Source organism: Gadus macrocephalus, chromosome 7 (genome assembly GCF_031168955.1).
Source record: "Gadus macrocephalus chromosome 7, ASM3116895v1".
NCBI lineage: Eukaryota > Metazoa > Chordata > Actinopteri > Gadiformes > Gadidae > Gadus > Gadus macrocephalus.
This window is the reverse complement of record NC_082388.1, coordinates 4,119,778-4,137,049: the sequence shown is the minus strand read 5'-3', so window position 1 is coordinate 4,137,049 and position 17,272 is coordinate 4,119,778. Positions and strand designations below refer to the sequence as shown.

The window sequence follows — 17,272 nt, the reverse complement described above, 5'->3', positions numbered from 1 at the left end:
GGGGTGGTGTTACGCCAAAGGGTTTGTGTGTATGTTTGTGTTAGAGCATGGAAACCCGACCCCGGGCCTGAGTGAACCTGACAGTACCCGACAGGCCAGGTCGGGTTCCTTTAAATATTTAGAAGTGATGCTTGGGTTCGGGTCGGCTGGTCACATCTGCGCGATAAGGAGTTGGAATTGGCATGGGCGTTGCTTTTGTGCAGACGTTTCATAGGCTAACTGTCCTACAGAACCTCAGAACCTCTTGTGTAATTATATGGAATTTATCGTTATCGTGGCCTTTTTGTTGGGCCCATTTGAATTTAAATTGGTTATGATTCTGCGCGACAAGCGTGAGCACTCGTGTGCTCACTGTTCACGGGCGCGCTTGTCGCGCTCATCTGTTGACATTTCCAAATGCCTTGCAGTTGTTTAATAAAGGCGTGCTTTCATACACACAAACGTAAACGTGTCATTAGTATGAGAAAAATAGACTTTAACTGTGTCGGGCTCGGGTCGGAGGTAACCGCAGCGACACAGCCTCATCAACCTTAACCACAGACTCTCGGAATCGCACCCTACCTTTGTGTGACATCAGGCGACACACAAACGTCTAACCTAAAGTTAGACTGAAAGATGCTTACGTTGCATGCTAAACAAGGTTCTGCATCCTGTGATTGGCCGCCGCAGCGCATTCAGTTTCTCCAAAAGTTGATTCAGTTTTGACTTTTGGCCGTGGGCTGATGGCATTCATTTCGACCACCGTCTAAATGAATGGTTGAACCGGTGACTAACCCACTGACTAATGAAAGGAAAAGGGAATTCACTAGGGTAGCTGGGGATACCTTTGGTGACTGCCAGCAGTCCTAGTTATTTATTCTTATTTATCAGGTTCTTTAAGCAAATAAATTAGAGCGTAGTTTGTTCAATGAAAAAAAGTCCCTGCTTTCCCTTATTTAATTCATCATTTCTTATTTTTCTATTCAGAAATATATAAATGAATGAGTGCTTAGCATCTAAAATGGAACAAGTCCCTGTTTTCATTCACTGGATTCATTATTGTTTTTCTATTCAGAAATGTTTACATTAATCCATAAACTTGTAGTGGTGTCGACATGTTTCTAACGGTGTCTCCCCCCCCCCCCCCCCCCCACCAGCCGCTGGCTCTCCCCCCCAGCCTGAACCCCCGCTTCCTGGACTTCGGGGTCCTGAGCGCCACGGACACCAGCAGCATCCTGCTGACCGTCTTCAACAGCAACCCTATAGAGGTGAGTCTGTCTGTCTGTCTGTCTGTCTGTCTGTCTGTCTGTCTGTCTGCACTCACTCACTCACTCACTCACTCACTCACTCACTCACTCACTCACTCACTCACTCACTCACTCACTCACTCACTCACTCACACTAGTGTGGTCAACATACCAGACTTATGGCTAGATACTAGGGATGAGTCGGTCGCGACCGATTCATTCGCAACGAACGAATTCCCGAACTTGAACGACAAGAACTGGTTCCCCAAAACAAGAAGAACTGGTTCTTTGATTCTTTTTTTTTAACATAAAACAAAAATATGGTCACATAAATAAAATATACAAACGAACAGAGCTTTGTCTCCCCGCGACTTATATTGATTGAGTCTACAACGTTCTCAAAGATTCAGCCAATGAGAGGTAGCAATGGTGTTGCCATGACACCTGGGTAAACAAATGACAAGGTGGTACCGTCGAATTTGCACGCTTTCTCTGTCTGACGTATCTTGGGTCATACCATTCGACGTGGGGCCACTCATATATCCCCCTACATTTCTGAAAAATAGACTTGACCTCCATCTGTTTATTGGATAAACGCATTTCCCAATCCCAGGAGTCTTTCTACGTCAATTCAAGAACAAACAAAGAAATTAAACTGCAGTTCGTATTTTTTATTTATGACCATGAAAGTTCTGTAATGCCTGAATAATGAAGAATTAAATGTAAAGTAAAATAAAATTATAAATATCAAACCATGAATGACATATAGAGAGTAAGCAAGTGGTATAAATGTTGGTGGGACGTTTGGTCAAACTATATAGTATATCTTGTCGATTTTCACGGGGGGTAGAGCCTAGAAGTCGCTTAAATTATCTCAGGGCCGTCTCGCGGGGGGGGGGGCAGACACCTGTGAGATTCCCTGTCAAATGACGTAAACTGACGTAACGAACGAATCAAAACGAACGAATCAAACAAACGAATCGTTATAGTGAACTGAACTGAAAGAACTAGTTCCCGGAAAAGAATCATTTTGCTCATCCCTACTCGATACCATACCATGTCGAATGTTTATTGTTTTAATGTTGAACAAAACAATGTCCCCTGTGACGTCCCCTTCAGAGTCACTCCTTTTTAAAGGGCCGGTACGAATAAATCGGGGTATTATACCTTTTTTAAGTGGCATGGTATGGTACTAAGCTACGAGAACAGTTCGTGGAAACGTGTCGTTATTTGTGTCGGCGTGGTAACGGGAACTTCCTGTTTTTATTTTTAGCTCAAGGCCTCGTTTAACCATTGTTTCTGCCGGCTGCTGAACTGTCCTGGTCTTGCCATGTGGATGGGGCTTAACAGCACTGCAGGCCATTGATTGGTCAATTCCAAATTGGGTGGAAAAATCGGTTGGCATAAATTTTGCCTTAACTTATGTATCACCTGTCTCTCCCCCCCCCACAGCTGGTGCTGCGGCCGTGGCAGGTGACGGGGGAGAGTGTGGTGGTGGAGCTGCTGAAGACGGAGCGGGGGAACCGCACCAGCCTGCTGAGCCGCTCCCGGGAGCTGCTCAACGCCACCGCCTCCACGCACAAAACGGTACCCCCCCCTCATCCATCGTCCCCATCACAATTCTCTGTCTGTGTCTGATGTCCTAGGCGTCCCGAGCATTCGCTCTCACTCTCTCGTGCTCGCTCTCTCTTTCTTGCTCTTTCTGTGTCCATACCTCCCATCTCTCTGTCTCACCCATCCCTCGCTGTCTCTCATCTCTTTCTCTCTCTCTTTCCCCCTCCCTCCCTCCCTCCCTCCCTCCCTCCCTCCCTCCCTCCCTCCCTCCCTCCTTCCATCCCTCCCTTACCTCTGACCTCTAGGTGATCCTGGCCTCGGGGTACTATGCCGTGTTCCCCCCCTCCCTCCCTTCCTCCCTCTCTGACCTCTCTATCTCTCCCTCCCTCCCTCTCTTCCTCCCTCTCTGACCTCTCTGTCTCTCCCTCCCTCCCTCTCTTCCTCCCTCTCTGATCTCTGACCTTTTAACCTCCAGGTGATCCTGGCCTCGGAGTACTATGCCGTGTTCCCTCCCTCTCTGACCTCACTCTGTGACCTTTGACCCCCAGGTGATCCTGGCCTCGGGGTACTATGCCGTGTTCCGGGTCACCCTGTCCGCCCGGGGGCTGGAGGGCCACTACAACGCCGCCATACACATCACCACCGACTATGAGGTACCACCGGCCCACAGCGTGTGTGAGTGTGTGAGTGTGTTTGTGTGTTTGTGTGTCCCGTTTGTGCCAGTTTGTGTCTTCCCCCCGTCTGTCTGTCTGCATGTTTGTGTCTTTCAGCCTGTTTGTGTGTCTCCTATTAGTGTGAGTATGTCTGTCCCATGTGTGTTGTTCTAGTCTCATCCCCCCTGTGTGTGTGTGTGTGTGTGTGTGTCTTCCTCTTTGTCTGTGTGTGTCTGTCTGCATGTTTGTGTCCTCTTAGTGTGTGTGTGTGTGTGTTTGTCTGCACATTTGCGTGTTTTTTTTGTTGAGTGTGTCTAACGTTGTGTTCGGTCAACAGATTCTCACCGTACCGGTGAAGGCGGTCATCGCCGTGGGAACCCTCACCAGTCACCCCAAACACATCGTACTACCACCGTCGTTCCCAGTAGGTGCTGCTAATAAAGCTTTTAGATTTTTTTCTGGACCGCAGAACGCTGCTCAGGGAATCAGACCGCTAGGACGTTTTGTGCAGAATAAATACATTTTTGTAGTTTTATTGCTTCCAGATCTCATGGCTTCAGTAGTGAATTTTCGGTATTTAGTGGTGTATTTTGGGTATTTAGTGGGTATTCGGCAGGGTATTGTGGGTATTCAGTAAAGGAGAGCCCTGACCTTTGCCCTGACCTATACCCCGACCTCTGCTCTGACCTCTGACCCCTGACCTTTGACCTCTGACCCCCCTTCCAGGGTAAAACGGTCCACCAGAGCTTCAGCATCATCAGCTCCTTCTCCCAGCGGGTGAAGCTACTGCACATCCGCTCGTTGAGCGACGACAAGCGCTTCTTCTACCGCCGGCTGAAGACCAGCCGGGACGAGCTGGAGCCTAAGAGGAAGTCCAAGGTACCGGCATGTCTGAACGCCCTCTGTCTGTCACTCTGTCTGTCTGCCCCTCTGTCTGTACAAGAAGAAGTCCAAGGTACCGCCAGGCTGTCTGTCTGTCTGTCTGTCTGTCTGTCTGTCTGTCTGTCTGTCTGTCCCTTCTCTCCATCTCTCTGTCCCTCCCTCTCTCCCATCTGTCCATCCCTCCTCCCATCTGTCCATCCCTCCTCCCATCTGTCCATCCCTCTTCCGATCTCTCTCTCTCTCTCTCTCTCTCTCTCTCTCTCTCTCTCTCTCTCTCTCTCTCTCTCTCTCTCTCTCTCTCTCTCTCTCTCCCCCCCATCTCTCCCTCCATTCTCCCATCACGCCAACCCATCTCTCCCTCCATTCTCCCATCACGCCAACCCTCCACCTCTCCCTCCCTCCTGTGTTTCGTAGTTTGAATGTCTTAAAATTCAGCGCCTCTTGTGTTTATTTATTTTTCTCAGGTGGCAAAGATATATTTTGATGCCAGCCTGCAGTGTGGGGACTACTGCTACGTGGGCCTGCCCTTTATTCTGAAATGTGAGTCCGTCCTACTCTCAAAATATGAAATTTTATTCAAAAATATGTTTGATATTTCATATCTCATTGGAGATATATACATGTAATAGCTGTGTGTGAGTATATTGACATTTCGTTTTTATTATTTACAAATCTGGATTTTAAAGTAAATACTTAAAATAATATTTAAAACAGTATATATATTTTTTCAATTAAAAATATAATTTCAACCCTGCATTTATATTTGTAAATCATGTCCACACTTTAGTATATTCTCTACAACTAAGCAGGCAACACATCACTCTTTCAACATGAAACATGAAAGTATGGCACATGACCGTACATTCATGTATCCATACTTTAGTATTTTCTCCATCAATATGCAGGCAAAACATCACTCATTCCCCATGACTGTGTAACTTAAGTTAATTTAAGTGTATTTTCACTTAACGTTATCAGGGTTAGGGTAGAGATACTGCGTGCTTCAGTTCTTAAGATCATCTTAACTAAGCACCTTAGGAGCTAATTGAAGTGTGGCCGTATAACAGTGTGGCCACCCTTAAAGGGGTAGTTCGGAATTTTGGACATAGGGCCTGATTCCCAAGTGAGCTAGTTGCAGAGTTCGCTCGTGCTAGGCTAGCGCACGGCAACGGGCAATGCTAGCCTGCTATTAAAAACAGTCTTACCCACTCCACAGTACACCCGAGGTAAATCAATTATGACGCCAGACTATATATTTAAATGTCTGTGTTGATAGAATAATGTTAGAAATAAAACTAACCTTGCATCGCATGAATCATCGAGGGACTACTTTCTCAGCAGAAGCGGAATTTTACTATGCGCTGGTTAGGTTTGTAACCGAATCACGACAGAAGAACGTAAACAGAGAAGCGTGGGACAGAAGCGCAATTGAACGACTAGGCAACATGATGGTTCAGTGTGCTTTTAGAAATTGTAGAAATAAACGGTACAGATGGGCACCACAAAGTTTCCACCAATTTCCAGTGCGAGATCCAGAAAGGACTCAACTGTGGCTTGTTGCTGCTGGCTTGGACATCAAAACACCGGCTCGTACATGTACGGTTCGTTGGATACAACAAATTCCTCATAATCGTCTTCAAAAGCAGATGCATCGCTAACTCCTCCAAACGTGGGCATATCTTGTTAATTGAATACGCTTATAGAATTCCTTCGTTCACTGTACTCTGCGTTTGTAGCAATGACAGCGGCAGGTAACCTAGGTATCAGTCCGCCGCTGCCGTAGCCTACGTACAGGAATATAAACACTGCTGCTGAGACCCCGCAATTCCCTCAAAATGCAATGCAATGCAAGGTTGGTTTTATTTCTAACATTATTCTATAAACAGACATTTAGATTTATAGTCTGTCGTTATAATTGATTTACCTCGGGTGTTCTGTGGAGTGGGTAAGACTGTTTTTAATAGCAGGCTAGCATTGCCCGTTGACGTGCGCTAGCCTAGCACGAGCGAACTCTGCAACTAGAAGGACTGTATGAAATGTGTTGAAAACTGTCTCCAGTGATATAGAATACCAATGCTCACTTGGGAATCAGGCCCTATGTCCAAAATTCCGAACTACCCCTTTAAGGGTAGGGTCCAGTGACGGTGAGTGACCCCAGCCGGTGTGTGTTTCAGCGGAGACCCCGGGCCCCGGGTTGGCCCTACAGGAGGACATGTGGGACGCAGACGTGGACCTCTACCAGATGTTGAACAAGAGGTGGAAGGCCCTCAAGGAGAGCTCCCAGCACATGTAGGTCTCCTTAACTTAACTAAGGTCCCCTTAACTTAACTAAGGTTCCCTTACAGGTATGGCATGTGTCTGTTCAACATCTATGTTTCAATAACTCTCTCTGTCCGTCTGTCTCTCTCTCCCCTCCTCCTCCACCCTCTCTCCACCCTCTCTCTCCTCCTCCACCCTCTCTCCCTGTCTCTCTGTCTGTATCTCTGTGACCACCTCTCTCTCCTCCCCCCCTCCTCCACCCTCTCCTCCTGCTCCTCCTCCCGCCTCAGAGCGGAGGCGGTGTTTGAGGCCAACGCGGACCTCCAGAAGAACATGCAGACGCGCGTCCTGGCCCAGCTCAAGTGGCCGTCCATCATCAACTCCTCCAGACACGTCATCTTCCCCCTCACCTCCATCAACAGCTCCTCGGTGAGACACACAGACACAAAGACAGAAACAGAAACACAGAGACATCTTCCCCCTCATCTCCATTAACAGCTCCTCGGTGAGACACACAGACACAGCGGCATACAAGAGACTCAGGACATTAAGAGACATGAAGACGTAAAGAAATGATGACACTAAGACACTATGACACCGTGACGTCGTCAAGGGAGACTTCAGGGCTGACTCTCTCTGTGTCTCTGACTCTCTCTCTCTCTCCCCCTTCACCCTCTCTCCCCCCCTCTCTCTCTCTCTCTCTCTCTCTCTCTCTCTCCCCCTCCCACCCCCTTTCTCCCCCTCTCTCCCCAGGAGGTGGAGGTGACTCTGGAGAACCCTGCTGACAGCCGTCTCTACATTCAGATCCTCCCCCTGGCGCTCTACTCCAACCCCACCGCTGTCACTCACACGCTGGCCCAAACGTAAGCTAAGACCCGCCCCCTATGTATAGGGACACACCCCCTCTATAGGCAAACCCCTTCACTATTGTCTTTCATTGAAACATAGTGAGGAGACTCAAACGTAAGCAGGGACACGCCCCCTCTGTGTAGGACCAAACCCCCTTTCTATAAGGACAAGTCCCCTCTGTGTAGGACCACGCTGCCTCTGTGTATGACCACGCCCCTTTATGTAGGGAAACGTATCCTCTGTATACGGACACGGCCCCTCACTATGTGGTCACGCCCCCTATGTGTAGGGTCCCACCCCTTCTGTGTAGGACCACTCACCCTTGCCATTGGGAGTTACACCCAACTGTCGGGACACCCCCCCTCTGTGTATGACCACGCCCCTTGCTAAATGGACACACTGTATAGGGACACACACCCTCTGCTAACAATATCATATATGCCATGAGGCTAACAATATGTGGCGAACATCTGAGTGAGCGCTTTGGTTTTTGCCCTTTTTGGGGTTGTGTCCAGCACTCGAGTTGAGGGGGGATGAGGGGGGATGGCAACCCCCTTTGGAATTAAAATGATCAAAATCATCCCCCGTCTGAAACAGCCATCCCCACTTCCCATCCCCTGTTGTTTTATCAATTAATGTGGAAAAATTACCGCTATTTCATTATAGCGGTTTCCTTTTTCAATTCGGCGCATTAACGTTACTTTTCCCATGGACAGATTTGACAGCGATACTGCAATCTCGGGCAGTATGCTATTGCGCAAGCACGCAGGCGTGCTTACGCAATAGTGCCTTCACGAGCTCTCATTCCACACCGTACGAGACAGACACTGGTAGCATGAAGCTGTCTCTGCATCTTAGACATCGCTTCCGCAGGCAACTCTGTCCCCTTTTCTCCCTTTCATTCCTAAAAAAGAATAAGAATCAGTTTTTAAAATCCTTAAAAGTGATGCATGCCTCCGAATCGTGTGATGCGTCCGATCAGCTGCGTTTTTGAGGATAAAATAAGAGCGATGACATGACAGTAGTCATCGCTCTTATTTTATCCCCAAAAAAATATAATAATAATTATCACACCGTTGGTATCCCACCATATGCGCTGTCATCAGCACAAATGATCTGTCCCTAAAAGTTAAAATCCACCATCCCCCCCTGGCTTTTTTTTACAACTCGACCACTGGTTGTGTCCCCGTGGCTGTTCCCACTGGTCCCACTGTTCATTCTTTATTCCCCTTCCCAGTTTTCCCATGGAGCGACTTCCCAACTTTGACGCCAGCACCCTGGAGTTCCAGATCCACAGGAACCAGGTGAGTTCACCTGGGGACATGCCAATAAAAGGAGGGTGTATGAATGGGCGAATGTGTGTGTGAATTGGTGAATATGTGTGTGAATGGGTGAGTGTGTGTATGAATGGTGAATGTGTATGAACAGGTGAATATGTGTATGAATGTGTTAATGGGTGTATGAATGGTGAATGGGTGACTTGTTTCTGCTCAACACCCTGAATGTAAACATAAAAGGTGCACCCTCTCTCCCTCCCTCCCCCAGTCGACAGCCCCCCGGTCCTCCGGGGGTTTCGTGGAAGGCGCCCCCCGGCCCCACGTCTACAACGTTCCCCTGAACCCCGAGGAACACCGGAGGCTCAGGCTGCGCTTCTCCCCGCAGGGCAACCACACGGTGACCTCACTGCTCATCCTCAGGTAGGGGGGTCTGGGTCAGGGCTGGAGGGAGGCTAGGGTCTGCCCCACAGGGTCCACTTGGGCTCCATATTGTGTAGAATACACAAAGATGGATTTGCGGTGCATTCCCCATACACTTATTCCCTGAATAGTCTGCTATGCACTGTAGTGTTGGCCTTTCTCCTGTTTAATATCCGAAAGATTTTCCAGTAGAGAAAGCGCAACAATTTAGCTGTAATTGTTGACTGCATTTCCACGTCAATTAGAACCCACTTAACACACTTAAGTGAGTGGAGCCGTGTCCAAAGAATGTCCTCTGAGCCATGTTTACCGCGGGCCATAATCACACACACACTCCATAGACCACACAGACAGAGCATAGAACAGACGGAACAGGCAGACAGAGCACAGAACAGGCAGACAGAGCACAGAACAGACATAGCACAAAACAGGCAGACAGAGCGTAGAACAGATACACACACACACTTTAAAGTAAAGACACACACGTACATGCATTCATTCTCCACACACAGAGCGTGTGTCGAAGTGCACACAGGTGTAGCTCGTTAAGGCACAATCCAATTAACTCAATTTGAGCTTCCCTCCAGCGGGTCAAACTGCAGATTATGTTACTCACAGCTTTTTGTCGTACGGCACCACGGTGTGCGTTTCACGAGGGTCATGCTGGGAATGTAGCGCAGAATGTGTCTGCGTGGAGGTTGTAAGGTGACGCTTTGACACAGCCTCCACCTCTGACCTGTGTGTGTGTGTGTGTGTATGTGTGTGCGTATCTCTACCTCTATGTGTGTGTCTCTTTATCTATATGTGTTTGTCTCTCTCTGTGTGTATGTGTGTCTGTGTTTGTCTCTGTGTGCGGTGTGTGTGTCTCTATATATTTGTGTGTGTCTCTGTGCGTGTGTGTGTGTGTGTGCGCGCCTCTCTCTCTGTATCTCTCTGTGTGTATGTGTGTCTCTCTCTGTGTGTATATGTGTCGCTCCCCCCTCCAGGAACAACCTGACGGTGGTGGAGTTCCTGGTGGTGCAGGGCCAGGGCTGCTACGAGCGGCTCAAGTTGGGGGGGAAGTACCCGGGGCCGGGGGGCTTCCTGCGCTTCAAGATGGTGGAGTCCCATCTCAAGGAGTGCACTGACAGTAGGTCACACCGTGTGTGTGTGTGTGAACCCTAGGGTCATCAGAGACATCTGGTGGTTTAAAAAAGAAAAATGATCTTTAACGTCTCCTTAAGCTAACACTATTCTGCACGAAAAGCGCTTTGTCAATAAAGTTGTGTCCAACTCATTTCACGCCATCGTCCCTAACCCCCACCCTGCCCCCCTCCCTCTCCTCCCCTTCCTCCCCCTCCCCCTAACCCCTGGTCGATGTGGTGAATTTGTATTTCATTTGTATAGCCCTTAATCAAAGGTGCAGTCTCAAAAGGCTTAACATGCCTTATATTTATGACATCCTCCCCCTAACCCCTGGTCGACATGTTTCAGAGAACCGGCCGAAGGAGCCCAACTTCACGCTACGGCGGTCGTTCAAGGTGGAGAACACGGGCCGGCTGCCCATCGTGGTGCGGTCCCTGGAGATCAACGGCCGGCCTTGTGAGGGCTTTGGCTTCAAGGTGCTCCACTGCCAAGAGTTCTCCCTGGAGCCCAACGCCTCCAGGGACATCGTCATCATGTGAGTTCGGGATTTCTGGAGAGTTCTTGATTTCTAGAGACTTCTGGGTTTTCTGGGGAAAACTCATTTAGACAAATTCACCAACATTCACCCATTCATGCACACATTCAACCATTCACTCACATGATGACGATGTCCCTGAAGCCTGACGCCTCGCGGGACATCGTCATCATGTGAGTCGCCCATGCAATTGGCGCGTAGGTTGGGGTCGCGTAGAGCAAGTTCTGGGTTTCTGGAGAGTTCAGGGTTTTCTGGGGAGTTCGGTTTTTCTGCATTGTTTGGGTTTTCTGGAGATTTCAGGGTTTTCTGGAGAGGTAGGGATTTCTGGAGTGTTTGGGATTTCTGAAGAGTTTGAGGTTTCTTCGGTCTACCGATATATCGGTATAGTAAGGATGCTCATAGAAATAGTAAGGATGTTCATAGAAATCGATAGGTTAACCCAGTGGTTCCCAACCTTTTTTGGGCTGTGACCCCATTTTGACATCAAAACTTTCTGGCGACCCCAGAGAGATTATTTTTTTCTAGATTTTTTTTTTTAACGTGTTTTGTTATACTGTGAACGAATACAGAGTACCCAGGATAAGGGCACAAATTGACAATTTTCCAAAGATGTCCGGTATATATGCAAGGAGGCACATTTTCTTCTGGTAACCTCTCGACAACCACCGTGCCTCTGTGTGAAATAGTACGTTTTCATATTCCGCGCCCTTGTCGGCGCACAGTGTTGCAAACAGACGTGCGCGCAGAGGATGTGGCTTGATGTAATTCACTATGGTTACGACCTGGTGCAGTATGTCTGCGATGGGCGCAATTTAGTTGTTTTTTGAGCTTCTTCCTCCCCGCACATCGTTTTCACCATATCGATGGCAGCTGGCAATATTAAAGTCTCAGCAATGCTATGTGGCTTCATATTCCTAGCAATGAGATAGCTCACCTCAAGAGAAGCTTTCAGGGCCCGTTCACTAGCAGTCACAGCCTTTTTGAAATACTACACTTGCTGTTTGTTCGGTCGGCAAATTTATTTTTGAAAAAAGGTCTTGGTTTGCTCTTTGTGTGGTGTCTCAAAGTGTCTTTTGAGTTTGTTTGGCTTCATACTCTCGGCAGACAGGACCTTACTACATAGCAGACATTTCGGCTTCTCCTCGTAGCATTCCATCACACTTGTAAATCCATACTGAATCGTATGTTCGCTGTGTCTTTGGTGTCCGTGCCACAGTTCCTCTTGGAACTGTCTTTGGAGGGACAGGGCCAGGCGGGCATTTGTTTATTATTATTATTTTATTATTATTTTAATTTTTTAAATCAATATATATATTTTTTAATCAATTACTAGACATTTCAGGCGACCCTATTTCAATTCCAGGCGACCCCACATGGGGTCGGGACCCCAAGGTTGAAAAACCCTGGGTTAACTCATTCCCAGCACAGATAGCTGGTCCATTCTGTCCCGGGTATAACGAGCCTGTCCACCTCATAGTTCAGACCCAGGTGTCCCTCATAACACTGATTATAGCTCTACCAGCCAGACCCTGCTATATCAGAGGATCACAGCAGCAGAGTCTTGAAGGGCCAGTTAACGAACACAACCACTTTCTCTCTGTTTTAAAAGTGGCCCTTTGTCTTAGAATAGTTTTTGTGTGGAGCTCTGGCTGGCCAGCGACGTCCTTGAAAAAGTTTGGCTTTTCGGACACTTGTCCGATGTATTTAATGTCAACAAAGAAATCCCCTGCTTTCTGACTTGTTTCTGAAAGGTAAACGGTAAATGCATTTATTCAGGGCTTTTCTGACCAGGGGCTACTCAAAGCGCTTTACAACATTGCCTGACATTTACCCATTCACGCACACAGTCACCCGTTCACACATTCACCCATCCATGCACACATTCACCCATTCCCCCACCGACAGCAGAGTCGACCCTTCAGGGCGACAGCCAGCTCGTCAGGAGCAGTCAGGGTGAGGCGTCTCGCTCAGGGACACCTCGACACTCAGCTAGGAGGAGCCGGGGATCCAACTAGCAACTTCAGGTCACAAGGCAACCCTCTGTACCTCCTTAGCTACCGCCTAACCTTCACAGAGCATAGGTAGCATCTCTGTCTCTGTGTCTCTCTTTCATCTTTTCAGTATTTTGTTAAAACTCATCCATTGATGTCTCTCCCCCGGGGATCAAACCAGCAACCTTCCGGTTCCACAACGATGCCTCTGTTGATCCATAACCCATCTCTCCGTGTCCCCCCCCCCATCAGGTTCACACCGGACTTCACGGCGTCGCGGGTGATCCGGGAGCTGAGGCTGAGCACGGCGGGGGGGTCTCACTTTGTGTTCTCGCTCAACGCCTCGCTGCCGTACCACATGCTGGCGTCCTGCTCCTCAGCCCTGCCCCGGCCCAGCTGGGAGCTGGAGCTCTACATCATCATCTCAGTGGTCATGAGGTGAGCAGACGCACACAGACACAGACACACAGGCACACGCACAGCCACGGACACACACACACACACACAGACAGACAGAGAGACAAGACACAGACAGACGCAAAGTCACACAGGCACAGACACACACTCCGAGACACCCTCACGACAGACACACAGACACAGAGGCGCAAAGACACATAGACACGCACACAGACAGACATCATCATCTCCGTGGTCATGAGGTGACCACACACTAGGGCTTTGACTCCGAACTTCGTTATTCGAATATAATTAGAATATCAAAAAATAAATCAAAATTCGAACAAATATTAGGCAGCCCTTAATATTCGAACCAGTTATGGGCAGGCCAAGAGGGAGAGACGTCGGAGAACCCGACACAGTCTATTCATAATATTGTAATGACCACGGAAGAGGCAGTGAATGAAGTATTGATTAGACAGCGATTTATTAGAAACCTAATAAATCGTTGGAACACGCAAGACCATAGCAACGCCGGTAAACAAACCTCGTGAAGCCCAATCCAGGTCTTACTGAAGGCATTTAATGGTCAAAATATTATTTATAAATATTCGAATATATTCTAATATTAATATTAATAAACAAACGAACTTCGAATATGATTTTTGGGCAAAAGTCAAAGCCCTACCACACACACAGGCGCACAGACTCACAAACCGACACAGAGGCGCACATAGACGCAGAGACACGGGGAAACACAGGCACACACACAGACACAAACGTGCGCACAAACAGACATGCACACAGAGACAAGCACAGGTGCAGACACAGACACACACACAGAGACACGCACATGCGCAGACAAAGACACACACACACACACAGATGCACACAGGCACACAAACAGAAAGCACAAGCTTTGCACTTGGTTCGATGAAGATCCTTAATGTACCAACAGAGATATATTGTTGTTTCTCTTTCTTCTGATAAATTGACTTATTGTATGTTGCTTTGGATTAGGGGTGTGCCCGGGTACACGTGTACACGTGTAACCGGTTAGTAAATCATAACCATTTAGGAAAATAAGTAAACGAAAACCGTAAAAATACAAAAAACGCTGCGCTATTGTTTCAATGGGAATCGCGACGGTCCATACTTTCAACATAGTTTACATATTTATAATTCGAAATTCGTCCCAGCCTTTATACCACAGATACTCTAGGGTCTATAGCATATAACCGCTTTTTCTGATTACAGTTTAATGTAACAGTATAAGCTGACAACATCCTAGATTCCTAATTAACACCGCAACTGCAAATTAACTGCACGGAGATAACCTTGGCAACCGGTCAAACAGATGTTCTTTTTGAGATCATTCTGCTCGCGCATCCGCCGTGTTGGTAAACAAATAATCCCCGCGCGCGCGACTGCGGTTCACTTTAAAAAAAATAATACTTTTTTTCATTAATAAAAAAAACGGTTAACCGTGTACACGAAAAAAAAGGGGTTGTGTAAATGTTATCAATTTTTTGTAACCGTTCACACCCCTACTTTGGATAAAAGCGTCTGCTAAACGCCCTGAAGGTGACCTACCGAAGTTCTCCCATGTGACCCCCCTCTTTCGGGACCTCCACTGGCTCCCTGTAGTAGCTCGCACCAAATTTAAGACGATGGTACTGGCATACAAGGCAGTCGATGGAACTGCCCCTGCCTACCGCCAAGCATTGCTAAAGCCACACACCCCAGCTCGATCCCTCCGCTCAACTACCTCAGCTGGACGTCTGGAACCGCCATCGCTAAGAGCTAGCAAAGGCCGTTCAGCAAAGTCACAACTTTTCTCGGTTTTGGGACCTCAGTGGTGGAACGAGCTCCCTGCCGCTCTCAGGACCGCAGAGTCGCTCACTATCTTCCAAAAAAGACTCAAGACTCACCTGTTCAGAGTCCACCTCGACTCTGCATAGCCACCTTCCCACTTCTGACCACCATTGTACACTGTATCGTATTGTATTGTATTGTATTACTTAACTGTGTAGCAACTGCAGTAGCTGCTATCATGGCTGTAACACAGGGAATTGATTGACCTAGCGATCGTGGTACTTGCACTTGGTTCTATGAACATCCTTTCTGTACCGACAGCGATATATTGATGCACTTCTTATGACAAATGTACTTATTGTAAGTCGCTTTGGATAAAAGCGTCTGCTAAATGCCCTAAATGTAAATGTAAGGTAAATGTGAATGTAATAGCCTGTGTTTCACAGATCTATGGGGTTGGCTGTCCTCAAAAAGTGTGTACGTGTTTCGCAACGGACCCTTTATCTGACACTGACAGCAACTGAACAAGTAAAGGCATTATGGGATCCTATAACGTCCTCTTTTTGAGATTTTACTTCCTAATATAGCCCTCCACACGAGCATGCAGTTTAAAATTATCTCCAATAAAAAAATACTGAATATCGGACAGCAGGCTGGTAGTACGATGAGGGTTTGGATTTTATCTTTGTAAAACACCCGATGTTATGAGTTGGATGTTCCTGATTCACAATGCAAAGAGCACATTTGCACGCGGACTCACACGAGCATGCGGTCTGTCGAGAGATCGCTGTCAGACCGGGGACGGGCAACAGCAACACGCACATCCCCGAGAACAGGATGCAATCCAACACAACCATCTCTTCTGAGCCAATCACAGCCAAACTCAATTCAATTCAATTTTATTTGTATAGCCCTTACTCACCATTACAGTCTCAAAGGGCTTAACAGGCCAAATATTTATGACTCTATGGGGCTATGATTTATCAGATGCTTTTTTCTTAAAAGACCTACAATAATTCCATTTGTCAGAAGTAAGAGAAACAACAATATATCTCTGTGGGTAGCCTACAGTAAGGATGTTCATAGAACCAAGTGCCAAGCACTAACAATCACTAGTTTATCCCACTCCCCGTATACAAATTAGAGCCCGACCGATATAGGATCTTTAAGGCCGATACCGATACGATATTTATTTTTTAATCCAGAAACGCGCAACAAAACAAACAGATTTCCCTAACATTGGTTATTTGTAGTTATCCTTTTCACTCTCAGCTAACACGTAACAACAGCAAAACTGGACATGGTAGTCATGAATTAAGTCATGCTTATCGACTTTAGAGAATGGATGGGGATGTTCTTTTAATTGTTATTCAAGCAATGTATGTCTCGTGACAGTGAACACACTTGTACACATGAACAACACCGATGATCTCCGTCGATCTCCGTCATTCACTCTCCCTGACTCTGGCTGAATCAGCGGGTTTGGGGCGTTAGAGCGCCCTCTGGTGGACAAACTATGCAACATTATTATTATTATTATTATTTTTTAATATTCATTTATCGGCCATTATAAATGCAGATACCGAATAGTTAAAAAAAAAAAGCCTAATGTCGGCCTGCCGATATATCGGTCGGGCTCTAATACAAATTGCCACCTACAAAACCTATTGCATTGCCAAACACACAGAGACAGAGATACACTCATAAAGAGACAGACAGGCAGAAAATTAGGCAAACAGACTCACAGAATGAGACACTCACACACGCACAACAGAGATGGAAATTAACTTTTTTGCCCACCAGCCACTGTGGCAGGTAGATTTAAAAATCTACCTGCCACTCATCTTTTTTACCAGCCACTTTTTATACATATTTTTAATATATGCGTACATTTTAAACAATATAATAGTAACAATAGATAAGAAAAGTGTTTTTCATACACATCATTTTCTCCATCAGAAGGGATTTTTACTGTAAGTAGGTGCTACCAAGGAACTGAGTGGAAAATGTTACACTCTTGCCGCATATGATAAACAATACACAGGTATCTGCCATATTAAGTCATGTTTATTTCAAAGGTGTTATGATGACAAGTTTGGGGATAATTCATCTATGCAAAGTATTTTCAATAGAAAACAAATTGACATATTAACAATAAAACAACATGCATGGCTACACCATCATAAGTCAATAGGAACATTTGTTTTTTTCTATTTACATGTGACTGCATACAAATGTGTCCACAGACATGGTAACTAACGTATGATGGTAAGCATTATTGGCCCTTCAA

The 17,272-nt window shown here is 46.8% G+C and overlaps 1 protein-coding gene across 1 annotated transcript in view; it reads left to right on the top strand.

Moving 5' to 3' along the window:
- The window catches only part of LOC132461155 (transmembrane protein 131-like), a 54,621-nt gene that overhangs the window by 22,032 nt on the left and 15,317 nt on the right, over positions 1–17,272 (top strand). Inside the window, exons 16-29 of the mRNA XM_060056200.1 lie at positions 1,137–1,247; positions 2,679–2,813; positions 3,329–3,433; positions 3,771–3,857; positions 4,160–4,312; positions 4,780–4,855; positions 6,490–6,604; positions 6,865–7,003; positions 7,328–7,437; positions 8,661–8,727; positions 8,969–9,120; positions 10,107–10,249; positions 10,594–10,780; positions 13,024–13,209. Coding sequence (XP_059912183.1) covers positions 1,137–1,247; positions 2,679–2,813; positions 3,329–3,433; positions 3,771–3,857; positions 4,160–4,312; positions 4,780–4,855; positions 6,490–6,604; positions 6,865–7,003; positions 7,328–7,437; positions 8,661–8,727; positions 8,969–9,120; positions 10,107–10,249; positions 10,594–10,780; positions 13,024–13,209 — 1,766 coding nt within the window. The remainder of the gene's footprint in view (positions 1–1,136; positions 1,248–2,678; positions 2,814–3,328; positions 3,434–3,770; positions 3,858–4,159; positions 4,313–4,779; positions 4,856–6,489; positions 6,605–6,864; positions 7,004–7,327; positions 7,438–8,660; positions 8,728–8,968; positions 9,121–10,106; positions 10,250–10,593; positions 10,781–13,023; positions 13,210–17,272) is intronic.